This window comes from Clupea harengus, chromosome 2, assembly GCF_900700415.2.
Source record: "Clupea harengus chromosome 2, Ch_v2.0.2, whole genome shotgun sequence".
Taxonomy (NCBI): Eukaryota; Metazoa; Chordata; class Actinopteri; order Clupeiformes; family Clupeidae; genus Clupea; species Clupea harengus.
Genome location: NC_045153.1, coordinates 21,360,242 through 21,374,541, shown reverse-complemented (window position 1 = coordinate 21,374,541; position 14,300 = coordinate 21,360,242). Strand labels below are relative to the sequence as shown.

Here is a 14,300-nt window from a genome sequence, read left to right as displayed (position 1 = left end):
CATGTTAATTTATGTAGTAAATCATCTTGTGTTATGTAACCCGAGTAATGAATGAAAAGGCTTTCATAAAATACATTCTCAGTGAACCTTCATTAGACACCATGCACCATGTTTATGAGGAATTTCATTGATTGGGTTTGTTCGGTGTTTTGTTTTATGTCAGTCATTGTTTCAGGAGGATGGGAACCAGATCTCAAAAGATGGTTCCCTCTCTAGAGTGGATGTCCATTGCAGAGGATGGCTGTGTAATGAGTCCGTTTGTCAGCAGACAGAAACATCCAGAGCCACTAGTTCCAAAACAGTCAATGGAGCACCCCCTACTGAACTCATATGATAGCACAGGTGACATAGCCTAGCCCCATGTCTCACCACCAACCTTTATCATTGGGTTGTCATTTTCAACAGTATTGTATATCATATAAGTACTCAGCGTTTGCCAACACACTACGCTATGATCTAATAGTTTTCTGCTGTGTTCTCCTTATTCAGTCGTGAAAAACGGCATCCATCACGCCAAAGAAATGGTAATTGTTCAGGAGCATGATCACCTAAAGCGTGCAGCAGTCATTGCATGTTGCATTTGTTAGGCTGGCTGTCTAATGCGACAGTGGCAGCCAGGTCTGGTATGCAATAACATTGCTATAAATTCCTGTGTGTCTTCTAATAAACTTTTATAATTACTCACACATTGGTTCCTTGATGAGCACTAATTTCTGTCCACACCAATACACCAAATGTCTTTAAATACAAGACTGTGACTGCCCCCCCCCCTCTCTCTCTCTCTCGCCCCCCATCCCCACCACCCTTTCTCTCTCTCTCTCTGTTATCTTTGGCGAAATGCTATTGAAAGACACAGTTAATCCTTAAACATGTTGAAATGGATTATCAGCGAGAGAGACAATATAATTATAAAATCCTTTAGAAAGTTCTTCATGGGGGAAGACAGGATATTTACAGAAACAGCGAAAGGTCAAGAAACTTTCCCCTCAGAACAGAGCTGGGGAAGCAGAGACAGGGGGATAGAGGGAGGTCGAGGAAATAGAGGGGAGGGAGCGTGGAGAGGGGGATAGAAGCCACACACACACACAAGCGCACACACACTAACTCTGGTCGGCTTCATTTCCTGCTAAGAAACTAAAAGTTAAAAGGTGGCCCCTGTACAAATGAAACTCAATTTCACGGCACATTATCCTCTGCCTGTTCTCTCTCCTGGCTTTCATTTTCATTAAGACCACAGACAAGCATAAATTAATAATTGCTGCAGAAGGTCTAAATGCAGGGGCCGCAGTCCTGGAGCCTTTCATTCGCCTCTGTGCCCTTCCATGTTCATGCTTGCAAAATGTTAATTTAGATAATGTGGCCTGCCCCTTGTCAGATAATTCTGTTTTGTAGTTTCGCTAATACATAATGGTCTTTCTGATTAGATGACATTAAGTCTATCTTTTGTTCAATCAAGCCATACCGATTTCCCACTTACAGGGTCTAAAGATGTGCAGAGGAGGGGCACACAGAGACATAAGCTGCTGAACATCTGTGCCTTTGATAGTTTTTTAGTCTTTTAAATACATCTCTTCCCCCCCCCCTCTTCCATTATAGTGACTTTTAAAAATTGACAAATGTCAGACCAGGGAGGTGGATTAGTTATGTAGATAAAAGACACAGATGATTTGCTGAGAAAGATAGCGAATAGAGGATTTTGTTTTTCATCAGGCATGGACATATCTGGGGTTTGCATTTGTTGCAAGAACTGGTTGTCTTCTACAGTAGCCACGGAAAGCATCTACATGGAACATCTAAAAAAGTATTGTCACTGTTTTGGTCGTTTCTGTCGCTAAACGTGATCGATGACCTCAAAGAATGTCCATGATTTACTCCGAAGAACAGTGTTCCAGGAAGCACTTGACCAACATCAGCAAGTCAACTGCAACTGGCTATGAGAGTTCTCTAGGCGAGAGGGCAATAGCCAGAAGGTTGAGAGGGATGTACACACGTCAAGTTTAACTATTGTTGTTTCTCAAGATTTACGCTCATGATGGGGCCTCCGTGGCGGAAAATTCCACTGAACATTTGAGATGAACGAGCAGTAAATAATACACTCCACTAAAGCAAGAGGGCATGGACTAGTGAGAGAGAGAGAAATAAAAAACCTTAAGAAATGCTCGGATCTGGATTATGTCTTCACAAACAGGTCTGACTGCCAGCGAAGCAGATATGGGGCCTTGTGATAATACTGACGCAGTCCATGTTTTGAATAAGTGATGCTTGTTACAACTGTGCTTGACAAGGAACATGACGAATGCACATTTGATATCTGGGTCTCTGTGCCTTGTAGTCATGCTCGCTCGGAAATGAATTTATTACAATATGCGCAGTGATATGAAACATCTAGCTGTAGGGGACCTTGCCAGAACAGCTGGAGCAGAACAAGACCTCACGTGGCAAAATAACAATTTGTGTTGTTCAGCAAAACAAATGCAATGAATACATAATTGACAAACCAAAGGGAGAAAAAAACACAAGCGGAAGCGAAAGAAAAAAAAAAGATGTTAATGTGATTGAGCTGAATCATCAGTTAGCCACAATAAGACATTACCAGCTTTGGAGGTCCTTCTGATGCAGTTAGCAAAGAGAGGAAAATGAGCTGGAGGATTTGATGGGCACACCAAGTGGTGGTCTCATTATCGCCCATAGACTGACAGGTCAGGTTTCACAAGGAAGCCAGAAAACCTTCTGTGCGAGTACAATGGCTGAACCCGATAATCTTAAGTTTCTTTTGCCATTGATTGCCACTTTATATGTAGTTTTTTTTTTTCTCCCAAGGTTGATTGAAACTTTAACCTCATTTTTAATAAAGAAGAAAAGTGGCGGAATGTTCCGGACCTTGAATCTTCACAATGCTGTGTTGAATTATGCAGTGATCAGTCAATTATTCATCCTCTATCTTCCCCTCTCTGTTACATTCCTGCCTTTAGAAAGCACGCAAAAAAAACGGGGCCTACGGAAGGCTATGCTGTGTCAACACATTTCACTCAAAATTGCTTACGAGAGATATTTGTCGTTCACTGTCGATCCAACTATTCACGCCGGACACACACACACACACACACACACACACACACACACACACACACACACACACACATACAAAACAAAAATCCCCAGATGTTCCCAATCAGCATGACCATATGAAAGAAAGCAAACATTACAAGTCTCCAGATTTCTGGAAAATAACCAGTGAGTGTGCTCACTCTCATTCGGTACTGTAGGCTCCTTTAAAAACTGGAAATAAAATGGCTCATTGAGAAGATTGTAATGTTTGCTTGAATAACATCCACTCATTGAAACTGTGGAAACACACTTGAGGAGCAGGAGGCAATTGAACAGTGACTATTAAATGTTTCCTTCGGAATACTGTGCTCTTTCAACAGGAAAAAATAAAAAAAGATATTATTTTTCAATAATGTCAAGAGCATTACTGAGCGCACACTATACCAAGCTTGAGTGATTTTATACCAGTAGATATTGTCATTGTTCAATAACATGTGTTTTACAACTCAACCATGAACAACTTTGATTACCCTTCAGATTAAAATATAAGCATGCCGCTTATGTAATGTTGTACATGGCTTTTTTGTGTGGTGTGGAGATTTAAAAGATGAACGGACTGCAATTTGTAATTAATTTAGCCGCAAGTTTGAGCATTTGCCATTAACCATACTGAATTCGCAGTTTTGTGCCAAGCAAGGAAACTGTCATATTGTGTGGCCTAAATGAGTGCCAAATGGGCCAAGAAAACTGATAAATGTGGTGTAGCTGTAGAAGCAAAGGTGCTAATAGCAAATCTATTGCGTGATAAGCATTAATGTATCAATCTAAAGGCAATATTCAGTCAAAATGACAAAATGCATGAAAACAATTATAGGCAAAGTAAATACCAAATTAAGCTAATTCTATTGAAGAGTTTTTTTAAGATTTGTGAGATTTGTGTTAAACATACATAGTCAATTTCAACCATGGTTTTAAGCACACATAGTAATAAGCACAGTCTGTATTTTAATTCGTTCTTAAAAGGCGGTGTTAGAGAGAATATGTAAACTGTTGAACAGGGAGTGGCAGTTGTCTGTCCATCTGAAAGACAAAAACCTACAAGAAGGCCAGAGATTTTTCCAGCTGTCCAGGATACTGTGCTTAGTAGACATGGAAGAAGGCAAAGACGATGGAAAGAAGATGGAAAGTGCCATCATCCTCAGCCATGTTACAGCCATCCATTTTTACAGTGACAGTTTGCTATTGAGTGGACTTCCATCACCACACCATCACCACATAGGTGGGAGTGGGAGAGACTGCTTCCTTTGAAAATAATATCATAGTCTGCAACTAAAGCTACAACAAGTCCTTATATCATATACAAAAACGTGTTTCAAGGGGTGAAACTTTTTTTCAAGGGGGTTTCAAATGCAAATGTTGATATTGTGGTTTTGGTTTTTGTTTAAATAATGTGTACTTCCATATTTTGAATGGTTGGACAAGCCTTTTTCCGCATTAACAAGACTTAATTTTGTTGTCTATTTGTCTATGTCTATTTGTTTTTCCTTAGAAAATACATGAACTCTACCTGGTCAATGACAAACACCATTGAAGTCTTCCCCTTGAACAGGGATGCAAGGAGAAGAATGACAGTTGAGCATTTAAGCTATAAGCAAAAGTAAGGAGACAGGCGAAAAAAGACAACGTTGTATATAGTACATTACCCTATTTGCAATTCCTCTGCAGGTACACCTGGGCCTTAAGCAGTGTCTATTCATTTTCATATTGTCTCTAGTGCGGTTAGCCACACTGCCACATTCCACACCGTTTCACGCAATAAAGGTTCTTCAAGGTTAAGGAAAAATAAGACAGAGGGAACCAGTTATACTAAGTGTAAGAAGAGGAATGAGACAAGAAGCATGGTTAAGAGAAAAAGCAGAAGAAAAAGATAAGAGGTTTAAAAGGAAGAGGATGGCAAAAAAAATAATGATATACAAACCATTTCTTTCTATCTCTGCCTCACACGACTCCAGTGTCTGCAGGGACTGTTTGCTTCAAAGTAGCAGTAATAAGTCAGCAGTATTTACTGTGTAACTGCGCGGGTCAGTCAGCCTCATTTATCTATCTAAAACAAGCAACGTCTCAGAAAAAAATTTGCTATTTTGTTAACAATTACATTTCCATTCACCATCAAGATCATTTTGGCAAAAATAAACACTATAGCTGCAGATGCATTTGACAAATACACCATCCACAGTGGTGCTAGATAGCTTGTCATCCCCTTAGAGATTCCTGGAAATCTACATAAATATTGCGTAACATGATCAGATCTTCGTCTAAGTCATCAACCATGATAAAGAGAAGCAGATGGAATATTTCTTCATAAAAAAATGATAAGGGGTTCACAAACTTTCTAACAGCACTGTACATCTACCAAGAGAAGAAAAATAGTCTTTCTGAAGAACCATTTCCAACACAAAGAAGGTTCCTTTGATGTAAAGGTTCTACACAAATTCATGATTTTTCATTGAGTCATGGTATCATGTATCAAGAACCATTTCATGTATCAAGAACCATTTAATAACCTTTATTTTTTAGTAAAGACATATGAAGGAGGGCACATTGCATTGTGTAAAACTACTTATATCTGCTTTGATGATATAGATATATTATAACACTTTACTTAAACCCAGGATTCACAAAGCATTATAAAACATTCACAAAGGGTTATAAAGCATTCATAATGCCTCATAGTGCTTGACAAAAGTCTATACAACTATTTATACATAGTAATGACTGCACTCATAAAGCGTTACATTGTTTCCTTACAGCATGTAGTATCAGAATACATAATAAAGTTTCTTTTACCTCTTGATAACGACACTAATGACATCTTTGCCTTATGTCAAATGCTGTTTATCCACCAAATTCTCTTCATGGAGTCATATTCGACTCCATACATGCTTTTATAATAGTACTTGTGTAAGTCTTATACTACATCATAATGCTTTATGAGTGCAGTCATGTCTATTTATAAACAGTTATATAGGCTTATGTCAGTCGCTATAATGCATTATGAATACTTTATAACCCTTTATGAATGTGTTTATAATGCTTCATGAATACTATGTGTAAGTAAATATATTACGGGCAGAGTAATGTTCATGTATATGAAACAGCAGTCCACTGACCACTAATGCTAATTCTGGTGAGCTAGGTCTAGTATTTACATTGTTTATGTTTGACTCAAATCCATTTGACAACAAATGTTTTATCAAGATCTTTATTTGACTGTAATGGACCAAAAAGAAAACAAAACTACTTTTGTGTGAATGGCTTGACATGGAAAGTAACACTGTTGTGATTCTGACCTCATCAGATCCGAGTCAAGATTTCTATTTTTTGCTGTAATCTTCTGAAAATGTTATACTCAATGTTTCTGTGAAGACTTTCTAGTTGTCAAAGGTTTGTAGTCCAAATCCTAAATGTGAGTCCCCTGGCACTAGTAAAAATGGGCAGAATAATGGACATGAACATTAAACAGCAAAAGTTGTGACCACGAATGTTAATTGTGGTGAGATATTTACATTGATTGTTCTATTAAGGCCTTTATTGGAAAGTAATGGACCATAAAGATAAGAAAACTAGTTTCTTGTGGACTGCTGAAGTGGGCCTTAGCTGTGGTTAAACGCAGATCCTTAGCACCAGTGGTCTGACATTGGGGCTAAATTAAATAAACAATATATGAATACATTTAATTAGTAATAGACATGAATGCTTTGAGTGTTTGTGTGTATGCATTAGAGAGAAAGAGAGAGGCGTCACAGTGACGCATAGGTAAAGGGCTGTGTGTGTTTATCTGCCCATTGTCATTAACTTATCGATACATATTAATATGTTCTATCTACAACTCAGGGAGGTGTACTGCACAGTAGCACATAAAATAATTTATTGAAATTTAAAAGAGCTATGTCTCTTCCTTGTATGCTGCACACAAGATTGATAATGGAATAACACTATGGAATATAAACAAAGACTCATTCATGCAAACACACTCTCATGCTCTCTCTCTCTCTCACACACACACACGTGCACGCACACACACACACACACGCACTCACACATACACAGGCACACACACACACTTGCTCGGAATGAAAGGCAAACAAAAGGGACACTTATAAAACAAGACATTGTCAACATTAGAATACTCAGACATTTCCTTTACTGCAACACAAAGTGAGGAGGAACAATATGCTCTTAAGTCTTGCTACAGTGTATACCTGCATGTAATAATGTTATACAATATCCATAAAATAAAAACTAAAAGCAAACCCATGTTTGACTGGGTTAAATGGCAACATTTAGTTTAACAGTTGTTTAACATAATAAACATTTCAATTGTCAAAAGCCCGGGACAACAACCAACAATGTTTGACAAGTTAATGAGAATCCTTTTAAGGTAACTACAAAAAATGAAATCAAAGAGCGGCCCTTTCATTTTACAAAATTCAAAACTGTAAGCTTTGCTCATTTCATTGTTTACTCCAATTATTTTGCCTATTACTTTGAATATTCTTTTATTTTTTTATAATTATGTCTCTGGCATTTTTGCACCAAAACAGTGATTATTTGTGGTATTTTGGCACAGCAAACAATGCAAACTCCTCTGCTGGCTAGATAACCTTAGTCTCACCATCAATGATACAGCAATTTAACGGTTTTCTTTGATGGTAACTGAATCACTGACCCTTTGAAGGCAGTTCATGAGATTCTCCAGCAATAGATAATGGTCTATTTTCATGTAAGGGGAACAGTACTGTATTATAATGGATTGGACACAGTTGATTTTCAGATGCATCTTTATACCAATGTACCAACGTTTAGGCCGAATAGCCTTGTTGGTCATAATTACTCTTCAACAACACTTGTATGTACAGTTGAAACACAGGACAGTGGGGGTGTTATTGAGGTATCGCGAACCACAAGGGGTTACAGTACAGTAAATCCTCAGCAGAAAAAAAAACAAAGAAAAAAACCCATCTGATCCTTTTTTTCTCTCAGGACAAGAGACCTCAGTTATTTACTCCTGGTTCCTGGTCCAGGTTTCCCACCACTGATTTCACACAATGGGCAAACATGTGTGTGAGTGAGGGGAGTTAAAGTAATGACACAAACTTTGTTGGGTTGGGCAAGAACAAAAATATTAGGTAGACCCTATCAGAGCCGCAGGACATTTGGTTTAAATTACAGAGAAAATGTCAACTTCACTGTGACTTTACACCAGGTACACCTCCATTCATTAAATGTTTTTTTTTTGTTTTTCTTTAAAAAAAAAGGGTTTTCTCCCCATTAGGATTTGAACTGATATGATAATGAAATATACAAATAAAAACAGTGTGCCCTCCCCCCCACACCACCCCCACCCCCCCTCTGCGTTGAGTCACGCACTTTCAAAATCACATCCTCTTTAGTGTTAAATACCTCAAAAACAGTAAACTCCCTTAAAATAATGACTATAAATAGCCATAAGATCTTTACAACAAATTGTGATTGATGTGGAAATACTAACATCCAAATGATGGAGTAGTTCAGGGAATAAATCAATCTGGGTTTTTAGTGATGTATCTATTTGTTCGGCACAGTAACGTTTTTTTTTTATTAAATATGATCATTTCAGGACACACATGTACATGCCTGCATGCATCCTCACCAAAACGGCAGCTATTTGAAAACAACGATGGCTCAGAAACAAAACAAAGCAAAAAAAAAACAAAAACAATAATAAAACAACTCTATAAAGTACATATAAATGGTCGGTATTGTTTCCCTAATTGTTCTACTACATACACAATACCATTTTGTTTTTTGTTTTTTTTCTTTGACTTTATATACATATACCATAGTGAGTGATTTTACCTATCCTCTGTCGTGGTATATACAACAATGGTAGAAAGGAAACTTGATTGTATCTTCTTCTAATTTAGAAAACATCAAACAAACATTAGTTGTTTTTGTTGAGCAACATATATTCAAATTCACATTTCCAGAGGCTGCATCCAACCTATTTTATCATCTTGGCAAATATCTATGACTGTTAAGAATTTCTTAAAATACATAAAAAAGAAAGGAAAGAAAAGAAAAAAAAGAACAACCTCTGAAGCAGATTTTTCCTTTTCATCAAAGCTTTCTCGCTGGTTTAAATACAGTATAAAAATCTTCAGTGCTGTGGGTTTGTTGGAAATAGAATAACCAGTGTACACCTAGGTACATGTTTTTTTTTTTACTGTGCTCAATTTGTTTTGCCTTCAGTACTGCAGACTTGAGTCATCCTCCTTTGCTTCCATCACTATATTATGACGATGTCTGTGAGAGAGTCCTAATTCTAAGTTCTGATTCAACTTTGCTCTGGTTTTTGAGTCACACACTTCGTTGGAGGCTCCACGCGAGACTTGACCAGTTTGTGTGACTGAAATCCTGGCAAGACGCTCGCAAGAATCTTCATCTGAGTCTTCATATGTCTTCATACGCTTTGCAGTGTCATATCAGTACATCACTGTGGTTTTTAAAAAGAGTCTTCCGTCTGTGAAAATAAACAAGAGAAGATGTTCTCAGTTAGGGAAGTGTTCAGTGGGGCTCTTGATAATTTTAAGCTTACAAAATATGGATACACAGGGCGCACACAAACAGAAAAAGGACCACAACAGGGCGGTGGGGGTTTACCTGCTAGCCATGTTTACCAATGAGACACCTACACACTACAACCAAAAGAAGAACAACAAACAACGCTCTTTTGTCCATGGCAAACAGTATGTTTTTAATGTCACTGGGGGAGGGAGGTGATATTGGCATTGTAATAACAGCTTCAGGCCCCTTCAACACTGACCACCACATCTAAGGCTTCAGGTCAGGAGTAAATCCTCTCTCTCTCTTCCAATCACACAACAGCATTTACTGCCCAGGGTCTGGACCATTTTAACCCAATAGATATCACTGTATGTGAAGTGGCGGTTTGGAAGGTGCTGATTGTACCAGCTGTTTAAACATTATATTTCCTCATTGTCAAACCAACACAATCAGGCCATAAAAAGTCTTACCAAAAAAAAAAAAGAGAGAAAAGAAAGTGTGCTGATACAATGTATGCATATTTAATGCTTAACAAAAGGCACATTGTAAGGGCAAACGGGGTATCTTTATGCTTGGACGTCTCACAACAGCATGTCTCCGCTGTTTAAGACGTTCCCTCCGACACGCTTGTTTGAACATAATATTGCACTCGGGATGACGTGAGGCACTTTACAGAATGACATCTCCTGTAAGGAAATAGTGTTTATTGAAAAAGGCAGGGCACTTGGGCTCCGATGCTATCTAGCCGACACCTGCAATCTAACGAGCTTTGTCCATTTTCAAAGAACACTCATCCGCCGGGCACGCCTGAGCGAACAGGCCCTCTCTCTCCGTGGCAGAGCTGGTAAAAGCATCTGTTAGCCATGGCTCAGGAGCTTGTTTGACGTTTATTACCCTTACATCTCCACCGCAGGAGAAGGCCACATTACTGCCTTTAAGCAGTGTTTTCTGCACCCACCCCCCCCACCTCCTCTCTGTCTCTCTTTTTCTCTTTGGAAGGGCACCTAAATAATTCAGTTTTAGAGAGAAAAGCTACACCTACAGACGTCAAGCAGCCGACAGCTCGAGAAGGCGACGGTGTTGTTCTCATTTAGACATGACACAATCGGCGCCGGCAGGATGGGGAAAGGGGGGAATATCTGGGATCAAATGGCACACGTCAGGTTTTCCTTCTCTTTCGCGTTTTTTGGGGAGTATTCCCTTTGTTTTCAGTTAATACACTAGAATGATCTCGAGGGGGAAGTCTGTGTTGAACTCATGCTGTGCCCATCCACTCGTACACCAATAGTCACGTCGCTCACATCTCCAAAGGCGGGCTGAATGATTGATTAAATCAATCAGCCACATGTTTCTCATAGTGAAAAGGCACAGTGTGACTGTGTGCAGAACAGGCACCCAGATCTTAACATAAGACCATTATGCACATTACACATATATTGATATTCACAGGTTTGGAGAGCCTGTGAACCTAAACACACACAGTGGCCTGCAATTAAGAACAAAGGCTTGTGGGGAATATACAAACATGGGGGCTAATTATTGCAGACAGAGCCAAGTCTCTGAGGCAGTGTACTCCGGTCACTGCCACTCAGGCAAAACGCTGTGGAAATATGGCGAAAAAAACCTTCATTACGGCGTGAATTTACCGCTAAAAATACACTTCCGCATCAGAGGCACTCTGGCGAGAACTGAGGCATAGCGTGCCTCCATCCTTTGGCGGCTACTGCTGCCTCAGGTTGACATGGCGACGGACACGAAGATTCCTCTGTCTGACCTCCTGTTTTTCACAGGTTCAATTTATGAGCCCAGCGATAACAGCGATCACATTAGCTAATGCATGGTTTACTGCTGGAGACCGCCACGTGTAAGTGATACTGCAATAGTGCGGGGCACTGTACCAGTCGCAATAATCCGCGAAGAGTCCTAACTTGTTGGAAAACAAACGGAACAGAGGCTCAGTGAATAAACACTTTGCCGACTTTTCATCAGTCGACTAAATGATGGAAGAGTGGGCAGCGGAAATCAAAGAGACTGCCCACTTCTGAGTTATTAATGCTTTAAGTGCCCCCGAAGGACACAAGAGGAGAAGAAAAAAAAAACCCTTTAAACATAATTGATGTGAATATTTCAATGCCAACGTCTGATTCGCCCAAGAGACTAAGTTCAGAGCGCCCCTCCTCTTAAACACAGGTGGGATGCCAGTGAAAGAAATGTAAGGGTCACGTGATGCAGGAAAGCTCACAGAACGCAGGCAGGAGCCAGTGACTATGATCCGTCTGCTTAACGGGCATTAAGCATGTCCTGATCATTCACACTAGTCAAGCGCTTTGAGAGATGGCATCAAAAGAACGCTTTAGTTCTTTCGACATATTTACATTACCTAGGAGTGAACGTTTCCCCAAGTGTTAGTCTGTGAATTAAATGGGTATGTATAACATAAATCAATTAGTAAACATGGAGATGTATATAGCTCTGTTCACTCGCTCTTTTGAATATATGGATGGGTCTGTTTAGAAAACGAAAATCGCATTTTACAGATTGATGATCTACTGTTCCGTAATTAGCATATTAATCTGGAGTCAAATGGGATGCATCGGTGCTGTGATGCACCACACAAACCCAGAAATATCTGATTGAAATTTTCTCAGAGAGAGAAATCGGATGCCATGTTGTTTTATGAAAGAACCACCTCATTAAAATATGTTAAAACTTTAGCATTTTTATATTCAAATCAAGATGAAAAGTTCATTAAGGAGGATAAATATTTCATTAGATGCTAAATAAAACAAAGGGAATTTTTGGCTTCTCTCAGCATAAAATTCCTTTGAAAGATTAATTAATACATGTAAATTATGCAAATTATGCCCATGCAAATATTTTATGAAGACAATTAAGGGAACCATTAATTACTGCCTTTTTTGCTTCAGTGACATTCATTCATTTAATTTTAATTTCACTTTAACCGTTTTGATGTTTAATCTCGCAACAAAGAACTTTATCTCTGCTCGCAGGGTCATGTAAACTTGGAGAACACATGAAGAGGCAGTGGGCGAGGATCAGGAGAGATGCTGCTGAGATCTCTATGTACAGACGTGCCAGGATTTTGTGGCAGGATGCACTACCAGAAGCACTGGGGCCTAGGAAAACACATTCCGGCTTGCTCTTGGAATGGATTCAAAACGCTGGAAAAGCAATTAATAAACACAGACTGTGTTAATATAGCAGAATTACTGAGTGTGACAAAAGACAAATAGAAATAATTAGTTCGCCGAAATTATGCTCTCATTAATACATTTTTTCTGCTGTGAGTTTGGGGAAATTATAGCACGCACACACGTTTTTTTTCTGCAGTTTTTTTAGTGAGTGTGATGAGGTCTGATTTATTTATTTATTTAGTTGGGTGCCGGTGTAATTTATCAACATCATTTTTTTTGCCTGCCATTTGAGAGTAATTATGCAGGGAGCTGCTTGCGGAGAGCAGCGACGGTGACATGGACTCCAGACAAATGCTGGGCTAATGGAACAGGCATGCATTGTTCTCAGGTCCCCGCATCCCTCCCAAGTCTATTCTTCAAGACAATGACTGACACAACCAGAGCCCTGGAAGGAGAGAAAGAGAGTGAGACAGAGGGATAGAGAGAGAGAGAGAAAGAAAAGAAACTACAAAGCCTTCATTTTCTTATCACAGTTCTAAGCCTGACTTATGCTTCTCTGCGCTTAAGCAAATGAATTTACGATAACTTAACCCCGGCATACGATTATTTAGTGATAATTTGTATAGTAAGAGGAGAATTCAAAAGGCATTGGACGTGTGTATGAAAAAGAAACGTTCTAATATTAAGACAGTGAGTATCTTTTTTTTTCTGTATCAGATAACTCAATTAATCTTTGTTCGCTTCAAATTAGAGCAACTATATATAACAATTTGGTATGAAATGTGATATAGTCTAATTGTCCCTTCTTCAGTGGGCACTGTATCTACGCATCCATTGTGAGCTGCCTATCTGGTCTGAAATGGAGACCTCCTTTTCCTAAAATTCACTCATTGGTGCTTTAATGAAATCCCGAATCATACTTGGTCTCGCGACGAATTGCTGAAATTTCCACCTCTTTCATTCTTTCATTCTCCTTTCCCCCCAAAATCCCTTTAAGTAGGCTAATCAGAGTGGGTTATAGGCCTTTTACTTGCCGCTGACTATTAGCATGCCATTTCCCACATTTCATAGCAATTTCCATGGACTATTTTTCAAAGGGGAAATTGAGACCACTGTGAATGATAAGCTCAGTGTTCTGAAGATGCTGCTGGGTACAATTAAAGGGGGAAATTAGAATAATGAAGAGACTCAGCTTATTCAAGGTGTTCTGCAGGGGTGGTGTGTGTGTGTGTGTGTGTACGTGTGTGTGTGTGTGTGTGTGTGTGTGTGTGTGTGTGTGTGTGTGTGTGTGTGTGTGTGTGTGTGTGTGTGTGTGTGTGTGTGTGTGTGTGTGTTGGGGGGAGGGGGTGTCACAGCAGTGGAAGTGGTTGACTGTGAGAGCAGTGTGTGTGTTTTAGGATTTGTCTTTGGTTTACGGGCCTTGAGGGCATAGAGAAATGAGCAACCATGGTGGCTATGCTGTAATCCTGGGCTGTAGGATGGCCCTGTCCA

The 14,300-nt window shown here is 39.3% G+C and overlaps 1 protein-coding gene across 4 annotated transcripts in view; it reads right to left on the bottom strand.

The window, feature by feature from the left end:
* Nucleotides 1-7,229: 7,229 nt before the first annotated feature.
* The window catches only part of dachd (dachshund d), a 114,790-nt gene continuing 107,719 nt past the window's right edge, over nucleotides 7,230-14,300 (bottom strand). For all 4 annotated transcript variants that reach the window (XM_031586592.2, XM_031586599.2, XM_031586606.2 and 1 more), the window contains exon 11: nucleotides 7,230-9,610. In XM_031586592.2, the coding sequence (XP_031442452.1) occupies nucleotides 9,573-9,610 (38 nt within the window). In that variant the 3' untranslated portion in view covers nucleotides 7,230-9,572. The remainder of the gene's footprint in view (nucleotides 9,611-14,300) is intronic.